At 40.7% G+C, this 19440-nt stretch overlaps 1 protein-coding gene across 1 annotated transcript; it reads right to left on the bottom strand.

The window, feature by feature from the left end:
- Positions 1-6241: 6241 nt before the first annotated feature.
- On the bottom strand, positions 6242-18326 carry LOC108794721 (SH2 domain-containing protein 1B-like). Its single transcript, XM_018565811.1, has 4 exons — positions 18134-18326; positions 10089-10152; positions 7896-8082; positions 6242-6282 (listed from the first exon to the last, which is right to left on the bottom strand). The coding sequence occupies exons 1-4, from the start codon at positions 18265-18267 to the stop codon at positions 6242-6244; spliced, it is 426 nt and encodes a 141-aa protein (XP_018421313.1). The 5' UTR covers positions 18268-18326.
- Between the last annotated feature and the right edge of the window lie 1114 nt (positions 18327-19440).

Raw genomic sequence — 19440 nt, 5'->3', positions numbered from 1 at the left:
TGGAAATTTTGAGCCCTGCACTAATTAATGCAGCTCTGTTATCATTAATACATCAATAAATGTGTTTTTTTAAATGCAAGCGTTGTGTGTAATGTTCCAAATTCGACCTGATATCAGCCTCTTGCAGTCACTATAGAACAGGGCTGGAGTATAAAGAAAACAGCAGTACAAGGAGCAAATAAGTTCATGTGCTGATAGGAGAAGAAAGCAGAGTAACAGAAAGAAAGGATAATCAAGGTGCTGCTTCTCCTTTCACTGTCCAGTCCCAGGCTGTGGTGGGTCCAGGATGACGTGCGCTCAGAGGAAGTGGGTTGAATGATGCTGGCCATCAGACTGAGGACATTTAGTGGCAGAAAAAAAATCACTATTGGTAAAATCTCTGAATTAAAAGTGAATATTCAAAAAGCTGGTTTTGTTAGACTATTAATGAAAGTGAAATCATTCAAAAAAAGACACACCCTACACCTTTAGAAAAAAACAAATAACGAGAAGAGATAAGGTAGCATGTGTTTTAGTAAATTTCATTTTAATCATTTTTAAAGGTTACAGGTTTATAGTTCATTTTTATAAAGTTTTTTTTTTTTAATGCAAACACTGAAATTGCTAGGTTAAAAATAGTGCATGCATGCGTTCTTCCAAAGAGCTATGTGTCTGGCTTTTCAGAAGGTTTCCAAAGTGCTGTGTAGACACTGCCCAGAACAGTGTGGCTCCTCCAAGTCCTGTCCTATGTTCTCTCCTCTTATTTGTTGACCACTGCATTTTTAAAATAAGTAAGAAATGATTGAATAAAAGGCAGATGAGAGGAAGGATTGAATGGGAAAAGAACAGAATAGAGTAGAAGACGTCCGATTCCCAGTAGAGAATGCGAAAAAAATGTTGCTATAGAAAATATTCCAGTGAGGGAATGATTACACCATTTCTTCTCAGATGGCAGCACCTCTTCATCACATTCCACCAACGCAAAAAACAGCCTAGACAAGATGGCATATGGATTAGGGATGCACCAATACTTTTCAGATACCAGTGCCATAACTTGGTATTTTCATGAGAACTACCAGGGTTGCAGCGGTTGCAGCTGGGACCTGGCTCTGTTGCTCCACCACTGTCCTAAAATCATTAGTCTGTATTGTTTTAGAAAAACTGTTACTTGACAATAAACAAAAATGTATCAATACTTGTATCTGTGAGTACTTGGGCAAGTGTCAGTATTTGTACTTGAAAAAATGGTGTTGGTGCATCCCTTTATATATGTTTATGAAAACAAAATCGTACATTAAAACAGAGATGTACAAATCCCAGGAGCTCCGTGTGCTCCTTACAAATGACAGCTGCCTCCTAACTTTTGAATTTTTCTCTAGTGTAGTCTTGGAGCTGGAAAAGTATCTGTACTTGTACCGAGTACAGTACTTGGTATTGGTGCATCCCTAATATGTATAATATGAAATATGCCCACAAAACAGCCAGCTTTAGAGACCGACAACAGATGCTACAAAGTAGTGGATTCTCTTCAAACCAAAAGTATATGTAAATACAAAGTATCATCAGCCAGGATCTCAGGATGAAATGTAAACATTTTATTTATACACATTAAGAGATCCCTTGAAAAAGCTGGTACTGCCAACGAAACGTTGAGGTGAAACTGTGCTGTATGGAAGGTACAGAGCTCCAACATAATTCCTATTTTTGCTAGGCACTCTGTATAGCCAGCATGGAACATGAAACTTGGTTTGCCTTAAGCCAGCTTTACACTGTATGAACTGCAGCTGTTTTTTGATGAACCAGCTGAAATTCGTTCAGTGGGTGGCCCTGTTGCCACCCTTGCCTACAGCATCCTTCAATCAGAAAACCGAAGGAGCCGAATGGAAATTTTCAGGCGATTCTAACAACAGCACTCCTGCCTCTGTCAGAATACAATAGCCCAGCAGGAGATTCGTCCATCCAGGCTGTTGAACGAAGAAAAGATAACAGTGTATGGCCAGCTTAAAGGAGAACTATGGGGTCAGGGCTTTTCCCCATAGTTCTCCTTAGGGTAATGGGAGGACACAAACTAGCGTCCTTCCGTCACCCTAAGCCCAGTATACCGCGAGCTACAGCTCGCGGTATACTGAGACGCCGCAGCCGGAGCTGATCCCGACATCGATGTCGAGATCCGCCCAGCTCTGTGAGTGACAGCTGGCTCTGCCTATCTAGAGGCAAAGCCAGCTGTACCCGCCCCCTCCCCCATCCGTTCCGCCAGTCAGCGCTGGCATGTGTTCGCTCACCTCCCGATCTACTGAGCCGACCTGTGACAGTCTCATTGTCACAGGGCGGCTAGAACTATGAGGGGAGTGAAAAGCACTCACCTCATAGTTCTCCTTTAAGACTGTGAACGAGGGAATTATAAGAGGTACAGGTTCCCGAGCTGGCTGGACCCAGGAGCAGGTGTTTCCGGCTGACAAGCAGACTTCATGACAATGCTGATGGTCCTTCAAAGGGGATCTTCTGGGAGCCTAAAACCACTCCCACTTTACAAGAATTGCAGTATATGGAATATGACATAAAGTTGTCTATGTCAAAAGGATACTGGGTAATATATATAATTTGCTTTATGTGGATCAACAAGATAGCCTTTCAACTCACAACTATTGATAAGATCCACGGACCAGTGTGCTGACTAGTAAAAAGGGGTTGATTCATGTTAGACATGCTTTGGATGTGTTTTTAGGATATGTTTTCATTTTATTCTGAAAATCTGGCTGATAATCCTTGTGGGTTGATTTGCTGAAGGCAAATAGGCTGTTCACTTTGCATGGGAGTTTTCATTTTGCAGGGGAAGTTTCTCCTTAGCTAGGAAAATGTGGTGAAAACTCACTTTGCAAAGAATACCCAATCACAGACCAGCAAAATAATAAAAATAAAAACATAAAACAGGTTTTTGCTTGCACATGATTGGATGATGGAAGTCAGCAGAGCTTCACCGCATTCACTGAGCGCAGGGAAAATTCCCTTACAAAGTGAAGATTTCCCTGTTCCTTTAGAATATCAACCCCACTGTATTCGCATATAATACTGTCTTGAAGAGAATCCACTATTATATAGTATCTGTTCTAGGGTCACATCACTAAAGTGGGCTGTTTTTTCGTTGGTTATATTGTCCACTGACCACTGATTGCACACATAGTGGATTTTGCCTCTGCTTTTTTAAGAGTGAAGGAGGATTATAATACAAATGAATATATCTCATCTTTCCTTGATGCAAGTAGTATTGTGTATATAATATGAAATATGGATAATGCACAATTTGGAAATGTTTGCATTAAAAAATATACTTTAGTTCTGCTTTGAATATTGATATAAATTCTTTATTTTACAGAAAGGGGTTGGTTTATAAATCCTCTGGCCAGCGTGTAGCTGGGTTAATGCCATTCGCTTGGAACTACTGCCACTAGATGGCGCTGAGGAGCATAAGGAATTACTATGCTCCTCAGCACTATCTAGTGTCAGGGATACACTGGGCAGAAAATGTAAAAATTAGCCCCATAACATTTTTATTACAAGGTGCATCCCTGACATGACAGTTTGCTGAGCATCTTCTATAATAAAAATAATTAGTTTGCATTTACAAACACAAGAACACCATAGCAGGAGAGACAGACACTTTTTAGAGAAAGGCTGGGGTAAACCCTAAAAGTCGTCGTAGCTATAAGCTGTCTGTCATTCATAAAGCAACTCTGTGGCTTGAAACAAGATTCCATTACAAAGTGCCTGCAGAAAAAGCCTCTGAATACTTAACTTTCTTTCAAGCATTACTGCAAAATCTTTAGCATTTGACACTTCTGGGAGTGTTGGACGCCTATGTCCCCCACCACACATCAGTGGTTCCATCTGCCAGCACTTAAACAATACAGCACACAGTAGTGACGCAACTTCCGATTGATGGGACCATTTAGCTCAGTGGGGGACCAAGCATTTAACACTGGAAAGTATTCCAGATATGAAGATTCTGCTGAAGGTTATATCATTTGAGCGAAGGTTTGACTCACCACCCAGCGAATACGTCAATATTTAGAGGCAACTTTAACAGGCACCTTTTATGGGAATTTTTTTTTAGAAGCAACAGATTTGTAGGTTTAACTTCATCCAAATTGAAATGTTTTTGGCTTTGTGCAGTGTATTTTTGTGTGGGTCCTTCTTGACCACATTCACCAGGACAGGAATTTGCAAGATTGTCCCTAAAATGAGCACTAAAAAGCATGACAGATGTTTTACCCCACAATGAAAAGAAAAAAAATACTGATTTCTGTTTACCCCCAAAAAATGTTTGCCCTTCTCATCGACATTAAAAATAAGAAAACAAAAGTTTTTGTTGAAGTTCTAGTTTAATAGAATACTAAATGATTTTTACTAGAGATAATAGATACCGTAATTGTATTTAAAAACATAATAGCAATGAACAAGATCAGTGTACCTAACAATTACATCCAACTCACATATTAAAACTTTTTTAGTAATTCATTTGTGAATTGTGAATTTAATTATTTACCCCCCTGATTTGTTAACAAATCAAGTTTTATGTAAAGGGCACAAAATAAAAAAAGACATGAGGATGTTTGAAAAGAATATGTACAAATCATTGATACAGGTTAACATACACATCATAGAACAACAATGATAAAATACAAGGCAATAGACAGTTGAATGAATAAACCAGAGCAATTTAGAAGTCTATGCTGTCCATATGTATAGAGGTATCTTGTCATATATCTTGCTTATATTTTATTTTTGCGAGGTGATTAAAAATAAGTCCACTCTATGGAAACTGTTCTGTTACCTTTTTTTTTCAAGATTCACTTTACCACATTTCCTGCAATAAAGGTAACATAACTGTAAGTTATCATGTATTCCAACAAGTCGATCTATGAAACAGCTGTATGACCTATGCTTTACAAAAACTGCCTTGCACAGCGGTCTGCCCTATAAATTTGCTCTCCACTTTGCTCACTCTCTGAAGGAATCAAAGCTGTATGAGGGGGGAAAAAGTTCCAGAAGGAGGAGAAATCCTGTAACATGATTTTGACAGTGACATTGATGGCTATCCTTATATGCCCGAGTGTTATATTCAGCATTATGCAAACTGCGCTCCATAGGACACCACAGGCTCCACACTGCACTCTGCATTTAAAGTGACACTAAACTCAGGAGTTAAATCTTAAAAATGCATTCAAGTGCCTTAAGTATTAACAGAAATGTATCTTATTTGTGTATCACTCAGCTTTAGATCCTCAAATCATCTCTGAATTGTTGCCGACACCGTCCTTCCTTCTGGAGTTAGTCTCTACTATTGTTCTCCATGGTCCCTGTGTGTTGTAAAGTAGTCACTGCTCCAAGCTCACTCCTGTGATGGACTACAATCTCATGTTTCGTTTACTAATTTGTATTGAGATTGTAGTCCATCACGGATTGTAGTCCATAAGCTGCTCTGGGCAACGTATCCACATTTTGTGCAGCATTTCTACTGAAGTGAAATCTGCAGTATTTTCCACCATTTTCTTTTCTTATGCAGAACTATTTTAGATTTTACCTTACCACTCTTAAACCAAAGATGATTTGTTATTTTTAGTGGAGGAAGATGACGATAAAACTTCCCCCCAAGTAGAATAGCATTGCATCTTGCAAAATGTCACCCCATCCCTTCTACTTTCACTATGTTGTTGCAAGCTCCTGGGCTTTCATCCCTGTTTTTGCTTTTTCCACCTATTGTGTTACTGACTTCTGGTGTGTACATGCATGTCCCAAGTCTATATCTCGCTAAGTAGAAAAAGGAGAATATTATTGGAGCCTTTGTGTGTATTGTATTGCTTGGAAAGAAATAGGATCATAGAACTTTGGGATTTATGAGATCTTTTTTTAGATCAGAAGGGTCAAGTCTTTTTTTTATTATAGCTTTCTCTGTGAGCACAAGGTGTGGATTGGATCATTCACAGGGGTGCAGGAGGACATTTCACAAGAAGATATACACAGACTTATTACTTGAAACTAGTTGGACATTTACTTGTGGTTTTACACGGTTACTTGGTAATCAAAAGGACATCTTTTGGTTTGCACTAATACCTAATAATGGAAAAGACATCTTTTGTATATATTATTTCTTTACATGATATGCATGCATAAGATTAAATGCACATATAATCTTATGGCAAGAATTTTGTTGAAATTAATGGTTTGCAGCAGGGTCTCTTTAAATGTTCTTCCTACCTCTAGTTCAAGAAGGCAGGACCTCCACATAGTCTCTTTCATCAACCTCTGCAACAGAGAAATTACATCAGTGCACAGTATAAATGGTGCTGATAAACATTAAAGTGAAGTTCATACATGTATTGTAGTCAATGGAGGATCACCCTCGAGGAGAGATAGGCAGCAGAACCTGAGACTACCCTTCAGCATCAGCATTTGCCAGTTCCCCTGTATTACAGCTCCTCATTTGTTCTCCTTAACAAAAAGTAATGCAGATATCTTCCTTTAACTGACATGATGTCCACTTTGTGGTTCCAGTTAGAACTGATTATTCAAAAGCTGGCTGAGGGTGCACAAAGCAAATCCAATCAATTATGAGGAGAACCGCATAGAAACTTTGTGGAGGATGGATGTGCCCTACACAATTAAATAGACATTTAGACCAGACACATGGTAACTGCAAGAAGCTGCATGCGTGTGGACAGCCTAGTAAAGAAAAAGCTACAGCTTTCAGGATTTACAAGAGAAAGAGAGTATTCTGAAGACTCAGCATTGACACTAACTTCCATAGCGTAATATCACTGCTCCTTCAGTGCAGCACCAGAGAGAATGGCGGGTGCTCCAGCATCATTCTGTAAGTATTAGCATTGACACTGTTATTTGTTTAACCCTAATACTCACACAGCACATCATGAAAGCATATGTCAAGGCAAATGTGTGTGTGTGTGGGGGGTGGAGAAGGGGGTTACAATTTGCTCTCCAAGTTAGGTATGTTATTGAGGAAGTGGTGGGGCTGGCCTTGTATGGCATGGGTCTTTGTATGCCCGAGTTTAAAAAGAGCTTACTGCAGTATAAGAAAGCAACATAGCGGGGTGTAAAGCGCACAGTCATTGAAATATTTTGGTAGAGATGCTTATGTGGAAGGTAGTGTGAGAAATTAACTTCTAACCTGAATAGGTCCATGTCTGGCTGACTGTATTTTTTTGTCTACATAATTATTCTAAAAATACATTGCAAAACAAACGAAGGACTGCCATGTAATATAACTCAGACACATCTTCTATAATTGTCTGTTGCCTTGACAACTTCTCCATTGGCTAACTATTGCAATTGACCACTCTGTGTAATGGGCAACCTCAATGGCCAATTTGTAATAGGGGACAGGGATCTAGAGAAGAAGTTGATATATGCATAACAGATCAACCTAGACAACAGGGCACCCAGGTGCTCTGAAGAGAACTTGAAGTATGCAAGTTTTTTTGTTTTTTGTTTTGGTCACAAACTAGGCTATACCGCTAAAATTATGAATAAAGAAAGAGACGTGAAGAAACCTCTCTCAGTGTGATTGTTGCCACTGCAGCTGTTACCTGGAGTGCACTGCTATACTTCCAAAGGTGCCTAAATGATTCAAACAGTAAAGCCCTCCAGCACATCCAAGTACATCCTCTGTAAAAGGTACAGGTTTATTAAAAAAGCAGTAATACGTGCTCACATGTTTCTGACAAAAAGGCCTTGTTCATAGTAATAATCACTGTGAATTTTCTGTCTGCAGCATGTAAAAGTGTAATTTAATGTTTTCAATAATCATGGATCTTTTATGGAAAATATACTTGAATGTGCTAGCGATTTACTTTTTTGGACCCACGACTGGGAACCAGTTTTATACTTTCATAGTGAAATACCTGCATATGTGTCTTCCAGTAGAAGCATGTGTTTGATCGTTCCATTGACATGAATTTGAATTTGTTCAGCTTCATTTTTGTTTACAGGGATGCTCAAGAAATGCATCAATCCTTTGTTAGGTTTTTCATAATAGGCGATGAGGTCCTTCAGGTTGTGGAAATATTTTTCTTTCACGCCCTCAGCTGTCTAGATGACAAAATGATTTATCAGCCATAATTTGATTTTGTAGATTACCTGTCTTGTTTGTGGTAACCAATAAACGTCCAGTAAATATTCAGTAATTACAGCAACCCTAAATAAGGTGCAAGGTCACCTTTTTTTTGGGAGATTTGACAACATGCATTGAGCAGCTTTAGGCAACATGCATTGAGCAGCTTTGAGTTCGTCACCCTGCAAATATCTGTGAACATTATTTTTTGTTACATAATATTTTTTTCCCCGGTTTGAATGTAATATATATACATTATGCTCACTAAATAGAGCTGAGGAGCACAGGAAAAAAGTAAGAAGGGCCCCCAGGATTGTTTATAAATGTCTTATGTCTCTGTGTCTTAGCATAGTGTCAGTGGCGGACCTACAGCCGATGCAGCCAGTGCGCCGCTGGGGCCTCAGCCTGGGGGGGCCCAGCACAGTCCCTGTGCATAGATGTCGGCCGCCGGATAGCATCGGATCGTATGCATCTGCCGACGGGCCCCCCGTCTCTGCGCCGGGAGTGTCAGATCATCCATTCATCCGAGATGGGGGGCCCGCCAGCTGCCGGATAGTGATCTCAACATCTGACACTCCAACGCGCTGAAATGGGGGGTGCGCGCCGGATACCGAGGGAGCCCGGGAACAAGGAGGAACTGAAGACGGCCCTGCAGGCACATCATGGAGCAGCCATGGGGCCTCGGACAGCTGTGAGGACCCAGAGAACAGAACACACACTGGGTTTTTCTGCAGCCTGAGTCCCCCGCCAGGAAACAGAAGACCAGCCAGAAGAGGTAAAGGTAAATTATTCATTAAAATAATTATTATTTGTAGCCTAATGTTGTATACAGTACTGTTGGTATTTGTAGTGCTCTATAGCAGGTGCCATTCTGCATTGCAGCATTGCAGAATGGCACCCTCTATAGAGGACTACAAATCTCAGCAGTACTTTATACAGAAATGCTGTTGTTGTATAAGGTATTGCTGGGATGTGTAGTCCTCTATAGCCTGTGTCATTCTGCATTGCTGTAAATATGGATACACCCATGGCCAAAACTAGGGGGGGGTTCCAGGGGAGGCATGTGCCCCAGGCGCTGCATTATGGGTGGGTGCCACCAGCAGGGTAACTACCGCACGAGCCTGGGGGAGAGGGGCCAGGACTGGATCAAACTGCACGCCCCGCCATTCACCCCAGCCTTATGCGCAGGGGCAGACCTACCGCCTGCGCAGCCGGTGCGTGAGCCTGGGAGGGGGCCAGCACAGTCTCTGCGCAGAGATGGTGGGGCTTGCCGGCCGCCGGATAGCATTGGCGGGCCCCCCGTCTCTGTGCCAGGAGTGTCGGATCATCTGTTTGTGTTTTTTTTTTTTGGGGGGGGGGGCCCACAAAAAAATCTTGCACCAGGGCCCTTTGTTCCTTAAGTCTGCCACGGCATAGTGTTAATTAAAGGCCATTCTATTGCCTGGTAGTAATCAAGTCCTGGTAATGTGTACATGTGAGGGAACATTTACAAGTGAGTGTGATCCTTTGATAGGATGTGTGAGTGGAGAAACTACAATTTCCATCAGCCATTGTGGCAGAGGGGCCGAGGAAGAGTCTGCAGGAGCCAGGGCATTGCACCTGCGATCCACTAGCCATGGCTGCAATGCTTTACTGGTTCCTATATGCAAAAAAAAAAGAAAAACCCCCAAAATCAATCTTTTATGAAGACGCATGCATTTATTATGAGTCGATGGCTCAGAAAATATTACAGCTTGTAGGTCAACATAACAGCCAGACAACTAATTTACAGAGGGAGGGCAATAGACCCCACATGTCTTGCATCACAGGTGTGCTTTGTTTATTAATTGGCAGTAAGTAGCAAGACAAGATTATAGAAATTAGGTTTAAAAAAAATGCTACTTTATGAATGCCATTTATGCAAATGTTTTGAGAATTTTATATAAGAGCATTTTAAATAGAAGAATATTTATGATTACATATAATATGTAATAGCATACCTTACCTGAACCATATATTGTCCATGACTGTTTTGGAAAATTCTGTATGTATAGATTATTCTTCCAACCCTATAAATGAGGAAAAAAAACTATCAAATAATGTACTAACTAGAAGAGAATGTTTGTATTTGAACTGAAAGTGTTCTGCATTTTGGGGATGCTGTTGGGAATAATGTATTACATAGTTACATCGTATTTGAGGTTGAATAAAAACACAGGTCCATTAAGTTCAACCCTTGTGTGTCTGCATATGATTGTGCATGTGTGTGTCTGTGTGTACACGAGTCCCTGTGTGGTCCAGTTTTTAAGAGTAACTGTACCCCTGTATGTTACGGTCTCTGAGGAAGGTATCTAAATGCTTTTAGAATGATTCAATGCTCTCAGCTGATGCCACTGCTTGTGGCAGTGAGTTCCAAATTGTAACCGCTCTAACTGAGAAAAAGCCCCTACGGCACTTCTGGTAAAATCTTTTCTCCACCAGTTTTAGGTGGTGGCCTCTAGTCTTTGTTACAGAGTTTACTGTAAACAGTTTATTGCTGATGTTGCCATCACCACTAAACATTTTGTACATCAAAATCATGTCCCCTCTTAAAGGAGAACTATGGGGTTAAGGCTTTTCCCCATAGTTCTCCTTAGGGTAACGGGAGGACACAAACTGGCGTCCTCCCGTCACCCTAGGCTCAGTTGTGTAACTAGCGTCCTCCCGTCACCCAAGGCACAATTGTGCCGGGATCCGCCCAGCTGCGTGACTGACAGCTGGCTCTGCCTATCTAGAGGCAGAGCCAGCTGTACCCGCCCCCTCCTCCGTCCGTTCCACCAGTCAGCGCTGGCAGATCAGAGCGGGGAGGGGGGAATCCAGCCCCTCCCCTGTCACGGCAGAGAGCCGTGACAGGATCGAGAGGTGAGCGAACACCGGTATGTGTTCGCTCACCTCCCGATCTACTGAGCCGACCTGTGACAGTCTCATTGTCACAGGTCGGCTAGAACTATGAGGTGAGTGAAGAGCACTCACCTCATAGTTCTCCTTTAATCTCCTCACTTCTAGAGTGAACAAGTTTAAATTTAGTAACCTTGTCTCATAGCTTAGGTCCTCCAGCCCCTTAATTAGTTTAGTTGCAAGGACATCCCTACTGTGGATTGGTGACCAAAATTGAACAGCTTACTCCAGAGGAGGCCGAACCAGTGATCTATAAAGTGACAAAATTATCGCTTTGTCACTACAGTACATTCCCTTTTTAATACAAGACAGTACTCTGCTTGCTTTGTTTGCTGCAACCTGGCATTGCATGCTATTGTTTCATCTGTGGTCTACTATGACCCCCAAATCTTTTTCCATTTCTGAATTCCATAGTGGATTACCCATTAATATGTATTCCTCTTGACTGTTTTTGACCCTAAAATGCATTACTTTATATTTTCAACATTAAACCTGATCTGCCATATAGTTGCCCACTCCCATCCAGGTCCCTCTGCACTATGTTATAGTGTCTAAGCCCATGTCTATTACTCTCCCAATTTTAGTATCATTAGCAAACACAGAAACATGGCTATTAACACCTTCCGTGAAATCTTTAATAAACAGGTTAAACAATATAGGGCCTAAAATAGAACCCTGTGGCACGCCACTCTCGACCTTAGACCAATCTGAAAAAGAGCCATTTATTAATACTTTTTGGACATGTTCCTGTAGCCAGTTCTCTATCCATGTACACACCATTTCATCTATGCCCATAAGCCCTCAGCTTGTGTAGTAAGCGTTTATGTGGTACCGTGTCAAAAGCTTTGGCAAAATCCAGATATGCCACATCCACCGGCTTCCCTCGATCCAGATCTCTACTCACCTCTTCGTAGAATGTCAGTAGGTTGGTCTGACAAGAACGGTCCTTCCTAAATCCATGCTGATTATCATTTATTATACCATTGCCATGAACAAAATCCACTAAATAGTCCTTTATCATTCCCTCTAACAGTTTGCATACTATTGGTGATATGCATTAGAATTTAATTGTGCATGATATCTTGTAGAGCATGATCCCCTGAAACACTGGTTGATAGAAAGGATAGATATGTAACATGAAGTCTTGTTGCCTGATCACAGAAGTTAGCATAGACTGTAGAACAGTAGAAAGGCATCATGGCACACTCACAAACCAGCATGTAAAACAACTTGTCTCACCACTGAGGTTAATAACAGAGGTTTGGATACACGTCTTCTGCAGAAAATGTGAAAGCCGCACTGCCGGGCCAAGGCCCCTCTTATAGTGCGGTCCTAACTTTAAACTATGAGAGTCTCCATCTTGGAGCACATGGGGGCAGAAGATTTCAAATTGGGTGCAGGTTTGTCAGGAGGAAGCCCAGCCTCCTTTTGTTTTGCTTGACAGAATACACTGTAGGACATTTACCAATTATTTTGCACAGCAAGCAATGCTAAAGAGGAGACACATTACGAGACAGAATGCAGCCTGACATGCCTACAGCCCTGACATTCATACATTCCTCCTTCTGCTTCTCTGAAGTAGCACTACAACAATTTAAAACCTGCCCCTAACCACTTCCTAGTTGTGCATTTGTTTTAAATGAGAATCTGTCTCATATACAGTGTTTAATCTGTCACAGACATTTTCAAAGCTGTCTGTTAGTTATAAACAAAAAACTTTATTCAGAAAAACAAGTAAGTATAGCCTGGAATACCTGGAAAGTAAAGAGCCTAGAGCTCCACCTGTTGGCTGAAATGAGAATACAAAATGCAGTCAAACATATTTTAAACTATTTTATTTTTAGTCCTGACAATAATAAAGAAAAAAAATACAAAACCACTATGCATTCTATTTGATGACAGCTTTCTTTAAACCAACAGTTTCTTTCTAATATAACAGGCTCTCTTAGCAGAAAGATTTTTTTTGCACGTACTAGTCTCCTACAGAATAAATTTCTTGCAAGAGTAGCTTCCTCTTATTCGATCTGTTTATTATAATTCACAGCTCTCTGTAACATGGCATCCTTGTAACATGTAGCTCTACCATAATAGATAAAGAGTTGTATAGCAGAAGAGACTAACAGTAAGTTTTGCACTAACATGTCAGTCTCCTGTACCATATATCTCTTCTCTCTCTGGCATGACAGTCTCAGCACAAGTTTTCATTCTCTATAAACGTTTGTGCCTACAGGCTTCTAGTTGTGTGTGTTATTAATTGCCCGGGATATCATCTTTTCATTATTTTATTGGTTTGGTTGCTATCTTAATGGAATATGAGAATGTGGATTATTTCTTCATTTTCTTGTGTGGGAAAAAAAAAATAATGTCTCACAATAATAATTTAGCACTATACAAGACATGTACAAAGAAAATACAGTATGTTGCTTTCTGTCCTTTAGACAAAAAAGAAAGAAATTAGGTCATGTTTTTTATATTTTGGATGAAATGATAATACATTGTGTTTTTATTGTTGTGATTGATATTGTACACACATTTTTTTTAGGAAATGGTGGTGAGGGTCACAGGAAACAGTTGATTAGGGATGCGCAAGATAGTTGGCCTAAGGGAGCAAAAAAAACAAAAATTCAGACCCCCCCCCATCAAAAACATAGGTCAGCTTGAACAAAATAGCAATTTAGCTATTCTTGATTTTACACTTGTATTTGGAAGTACAATTGTTTACTTATGTATCTCTGTATTGAGAATTGTGTGCTTCATACTTTCCTATTGTTTGAAGTGTGTGTTTTTACATTACAAAAATGTATGGAATTGCTATGTTGACTATATAAATAATGTAAGTTGACATACATAGCCGAAGGCATATGCTGTTTTATTATTATTTTTGTATAATATTAATACTCATACGCATGTCTAAACAAATGTAATCTTAAAGTTAAAAGGAGAACAATGGGGTTAGGGCTTTTCCCCATAGTTCTCCTTAGGGTCACCCTAAGCTCAGTATACCGCGAGCTACAGCTCGCGGTATACTGAGACGCCGCAGCTGAAGCGGATCCCGACAATTATGTCTGGATCCGCCCAGCTGCGTGAGTGACAGCTGGCTCTGCCTATCTAGAGGCAGAGCCAGCTGTACCCGCCCCCTCCCCGTCCGTTCCGCCAGTCAGCGCTGGAGGATCTGAGCCGGGAGGGGGGAATCCAGTCCCTCCCCTGTCACGGCAGAGAGCCGTGACAGGATCGAGAAGTGAGCAAACGCCAGTATGTGTTCACTCACTTCCCGATCTACTGAGCCGACCTGTGACAGTCTCATTGTCAAAGGTCGGCTAGAACTATGAGGTGAGTGAAAAGCACTCACTTCATAGTTCTCCTTTAAAAAACTTTTTAAATTACATGTGTTCATGTTTTAACCCCTATTAACACTTATAGGGTTATTCACAAAAGGGTGAAGGGTTTGGAGAAGGCAGGAGAAGTGAACTATCTAGGACGACATAGCTGAACTGGAAAGTGAGATGAATTGGAGAATTTTTCCAAATCAGCTATGTTGTCCTACATTGTTCACTTCTCCTGCCTTCTCCAAACTCTTCACCCTTTTGTGAACAGCCCTGTTAGTTAAGCCCAGGGCTGTAGCTACCATGGGGCGAGTGATGCACTCGCCTCAGGCGCAGCTGATACGGGGCGTAGGCAGGGCCGGCCAACACAGCTATTGGGAACAGGGGCGCCAGGAGGCCAACACAGCCGCAACTCGGCAGGGAGAAGGAGTGGCACATGCTCCAGGTTCTCCACGGACCCCCGCTGCTCTCCCCCACCTGTATGGGCAGAGGACTCTGTGTCCTCAATCTCTTTTTCTATTTCTTTTGCCTACAAACGTCAGGTGGTCATAATAATATGGCCAGTGTATGCCCCATGATTTAAAAAAAATAGAAAATTAGGCAAATATCTAATTACTGACCTGTTCCAGCACCGTTTGTTTCTGGCTGAAGATCTCCTGGCTCATGAACGGCTGTGAAGGAGGAAGTGTGCGGGTGCATGCACAGTAGAGGGGAGGAGAAAGAAGAGAAACGAAAGTGAATGGACACAGCCTGGCAGCAGGGAGCGTGCACGTTCGACAGACACTGTGGGAACCGACGAGTCTGCGGTGGATCCCGAGACTGGCACCAGTGTTGGAGGGACTGTCGTTAACCAGTGGAATAAGGAAGATGATCGGATCAAGAGGCATCAAATAGGGTAGGTGCCCACAGCAGCATTGGGGGATGGGGGGGGACACAAAAACCTATAATGTCACTTTAAGCCTATCTACCTGCAATATCGAATTTGGCCACTACATGGAGCCTGAGGGAAATATCTCTGTTAATAGCAGCTTCAGAAAAACACTTCCATCACTTCTCAGCCCAAGGAGAAGAAAACAGGTGCATCTTGGGAGTTCAGACTCCATTTTAGGACTGAAGAAGAGGAGCCATTACCACCTGCAGCACATGTCTAGAGGAAAGAGCCTACATTCCCTTAGGCAGCATTGCGGGTAGGATTGGACTTGTTTCCCACTGTACTTATAAGCTAACACTGTATTTACATGTTTTCAATATTGATTGTATGCTCTTTTTTTTACCAGTTTCACCCCATCCTGTTTTGTTAATAAAGCATCAAGATTTTACTAATTCTAGCTTTTTGCAGAATAGGAGGATTTAGCTGCATTTCAAGCTATACACAGGCCACAGGGCAACATGTAGCGGGGACAGAACAGGTGTACTGCACCATCAAACCCATGAAGTACCTTTAACCCCTTCAGGTGGGTTCACGGAAATACACATCACCCGCTTGAAGTCGTGTTCTTGCTATCATTTTTAACAGCAGGCGATTTTCTGTACAAGTGATCCGGCTTCTGTTCAGGCGCTGGATCGTTTGTACGGTGAGATGCTGTGTGCTCCCTCCGCCGCCTTCCCGAGGCTCCAATGTCCCACCTGAGGGCCTGGGACTGGACTGGTGGGTCTCCCCTAATAGATCGGAGGGAGATCAGCAGGCTTCTAGCCGCTAATCTCTCCTCCGATCACTGGACCCGGAAGTGATGTGTATTGCATCACTTCCGGTGTCACTGTTTACAGTCTCCGGCTCTTAGAGCCAGGAGAAGAAGCTGGTGAAGCAGATCTCTGCTTCATCAGCTTCTTTGGGGTCCCTAGTTGACATTAGGGGTCTAAAAGACCCCTGAAGTCTTCATAAAGAAGGCCTGCCACATCCTATTTGCTATTACATTGGGGGCTTATTAGCTTCCTATGTGATAGCAATAAAGTTAAGTGTAAAAAAAAAAAAAGGAAAGTAACATATAAAAAAAAAATCCAAAAATAAATTTTTTAAGGTCTGCAGCCCTCCACGTGCACGCACATATAACGCAAACTCGCATTGGATGCATCTATGTACAAAAACGGAAATTGGGCCACACATGTTACATGTTGCCATCAATGTCGGAGTGACAGCAATAATTCTAGGCCCACTAATCACTGGTAACACTAAACTAATGAGCGGTAAAAGCTTTTAAAGCGACGCCTATGGGAAATTTGGGGCAATTTTTAAGCTTGACATGTTTGGTGTCTATTTACCAGACGTGACCCCATCTTTTATATTTTACTACAAAATTGGGTACTAATAAATTTTTTCTAACATAAAGTAGGGAAAACTGTTTGTTTTTTTTTCCAAAATGTTGGGTTCTTTTTTCATTATATAGTAAAAAATAAAAACCACAGTGGTGATTACATACCAACAAAAGAAAGCTCTACCTGTCGCCAAAAAATGGCAAAAAATATTAATTTCAGTACAGCGTTGTAAGACGGAATAAATGTCAGTCAAATTACTGCAGCGCTGAATACTGAAAAATGGCCTGGCCAGGAAGAGGATTTCACACCCCGGCCAGCAAGTGTTTAAAGATCATCTGGCTGCAGATGAAAAGATGCCTCATACATTTCACAATGACTACAATAGTTTAAATAAACCCTAAACTCAGTACAAAAATGTCATAAGAATGAGTCATACAGTACAATGGTATCTATTTTCACACTACAGAACGGTATAAATTCCTACTAAGCCTTAGGAGTTTATCCAACATGGTTACAATAGAAGAACAGCGCAGAACAACTTCAGGTAAAAAAAACAGCCTCCATTTCCTTGGACAATATATCAACCACCCAAAAGGGAGAACCATGTCTCCTTGGTGGTCATGTATCCCCCTTTTAACTTTTAATTAAAGAAAAATCAAATGAAAGTAAACAGTAATATACAGAGGTGACAGCCTACAGGATACAGTATACATTCTAAATGCCACCCTCTTGTCCTTCAAGCAGCCAACCAACCTAAAACAAACCTGTGAACAACATATGTCCATACTTGCAAAAATGGTCTGAAACCTGCAGACAAAAATACACCACTAACGCTCTGAGTAGGTAAGGAGTATTAGGTGCATATTTTATTGTAGGTCTTCCAGTGTGGTGGGTCTGATTACATACATGCACATCAAGACTTTATGGACAAACATTTTGTCAGGGGATAAACAAGCATCAATTTACTATTGTTGGCTGCACACTTTTGCAGAACTGTCCACAATACAGATGCTTTGATACACATTTTTAAATAGCTTTCTTGTTCCAGTGATCTGTGTAGCCCGATCTATATTTTAATTTTTTTTTTTTTTGCTTTTAGTGCCGTGCTTGTTAGTGCCGTGCTTGTTGAAATAAGTTTCTAATTTTGGGGTATTTGTATGATATCATGTCTGATATGGAGAACTGAATATTCTGGATAGTCTGCATAACAAAAAATAATCAGTTAGCAAACAAAGAGCCTATATTTTTACTTTCAAAAAATCCCTTCAATGTAATGACCGCCAGACTCGTGGTCCTGTTTAGAATCCCCAGTATATATTTTTACTTTTTTATGGCTAGCAATGTGTGGTTCTTTAATGCTTGAGTCAATATTAAACTACACAACAGATAGACAGTTTATAATATATTACAGTGTACAAAGAGGACACTGCTAGCTAAATTAAAATAATTGTTATATTGTATTTATTTGTATTTTACTAATTTCAGTAATGTATGCTACCTCCCAAATAAATGACCCATCATGTTATTATAAACTTACAAGATACAGAGACATAGGACTCCAGAGGCTGTTTCGCTGTCCCTCAGCAGATAACTTCCCTTCTTTCCTTTACGCAGCAGAAGAGTTTCACCAGTTAGCTTACTTATGCCTCCATGGTAATAAGGAAGATCCATTTAGTAATTCAGAGAATTATTTACAATATAAAGCAAAAACTAATCAATGTGCATTATAATCTGAATGCTCCTGACCCACAACTCGCAAGCTCTGTGTTTGAAGATGCTAAGAAAACATACCACAAACAGGAAATAAGAAATCATCGGTACAGTCTTCCAGCTGTCTATCAAGGCATTGTACAATAACCAAAAATACTGCTACTAATCTTGTATTCCAGCACTGTCATATAAAATCTGATTAATTAAATCCTGATATTACCATTCTGTGACAAAATATGAACAACCCATTTGGTTGATCAACTTGCAAAAGTGTGCCCATTCCATGGATAAGGTTGGGTATAACACAAACAGAGCACCGGTCAGATCCAGATTTACAGTAGACCAAACAAGGTCCATAGGCAAGTTAGTAGCTTTGAGTCCCAGTACTCCCAAGCCACCCTTATATGTGTATAGAGTTACGTTCTGATGGCATTTTACCAACCTAGACTTGTTGCCAATAAAATGTATGGGATTATGAGGCTGGTATTTTTTTCCCAAAAAGGGAGGCAACCTTATATGCATATTCTGTTCACATATTCCAGTACTATAGGAAAAATAACATTATGGGCTTGCAAATTTATTACATTTTCTGTGAGCAGAGGATTTATAAAACATTTTTAAATAAAAGATGGGAGTCCCAATTTTGTATGCTCTACAAAAAATAAAGCAAATTCTTGCAAAATCTATATTTTTGCAAGAAAAACCCACTAATGCTTAGTACACTTTAACACAGCATAATCTCAAAATGAGCCATTAATTATAAAAAGACAAGACTTTGTGAGTTAATAAATGCCATTTATATATAGCATCAAAATTGCATACACTTACAAAACAGTAAAAAACTATGATACCCAAAATTTTTAGTAGGTGACACATTAAAGAGGAAATGTACCCTTATATTTCAAATGACAACAAAGGCCCCTCTAGATATGTTTAGTAATGACAATCTACAAGCACATTCTTCTAGATAATTGCAGGTTTTTTATTCTTTGCATACCTATTTTTTATTTTCCTTTTCATTCTTCTCACAGTGGCTATTTTTAGTAAGGGCATTATTATTTACTCCCCTTTACTTCCTGGAACTGTGGCACATGTGACTAGGACATGTGATCATGCACATCATCTTGGGGGGGG

The sequence above is a fragment of the Nanorana parkeri genome, unplaced genomic scaffold, assembly GCF_000935625.1.
Source record: "Nanorana parkeri isolate BGI_ZX_2015 unplaced genomic scaffold, ASM93562v1 scaffold890, whole genome shotgun sequence".
NCBI classification, from domain to species: domain Eukaryota; kingdom Metazoa; phylum Chordata; class Amphibia; order Anura; family Dicroglossidae; genus Nanorana; species Nanorana parkeri.
The sequence above is the reverse complement of the archived record's forward strand: the minus strand, read 5'-3'. Positions and strand labels throughout refer to the sequence as shown.

Coding starts and splice junctions, on each gene's coding strand:
- LOC108794721 (XM_018565811.1), bottom strand. CDS start 18,267: ATGGATCTTCCTTATTACCATGGAGGCATAAGTAAGCTAACTGGTGAA. Junction 10,153..18,133: donor GTCCTATGTCTCTGTATCTT/GTAAGTTTATAA, acceptor CCTCATTTATAG/GGTTGGAAGAATAATCTATA. Junction 6,283..7,895: donor ACTGGAAGACACATATGCAG/GTATTTCACTAT, acceptor TCTCTGTTGCAG/AGGTTGATGAAAGAGACTAT.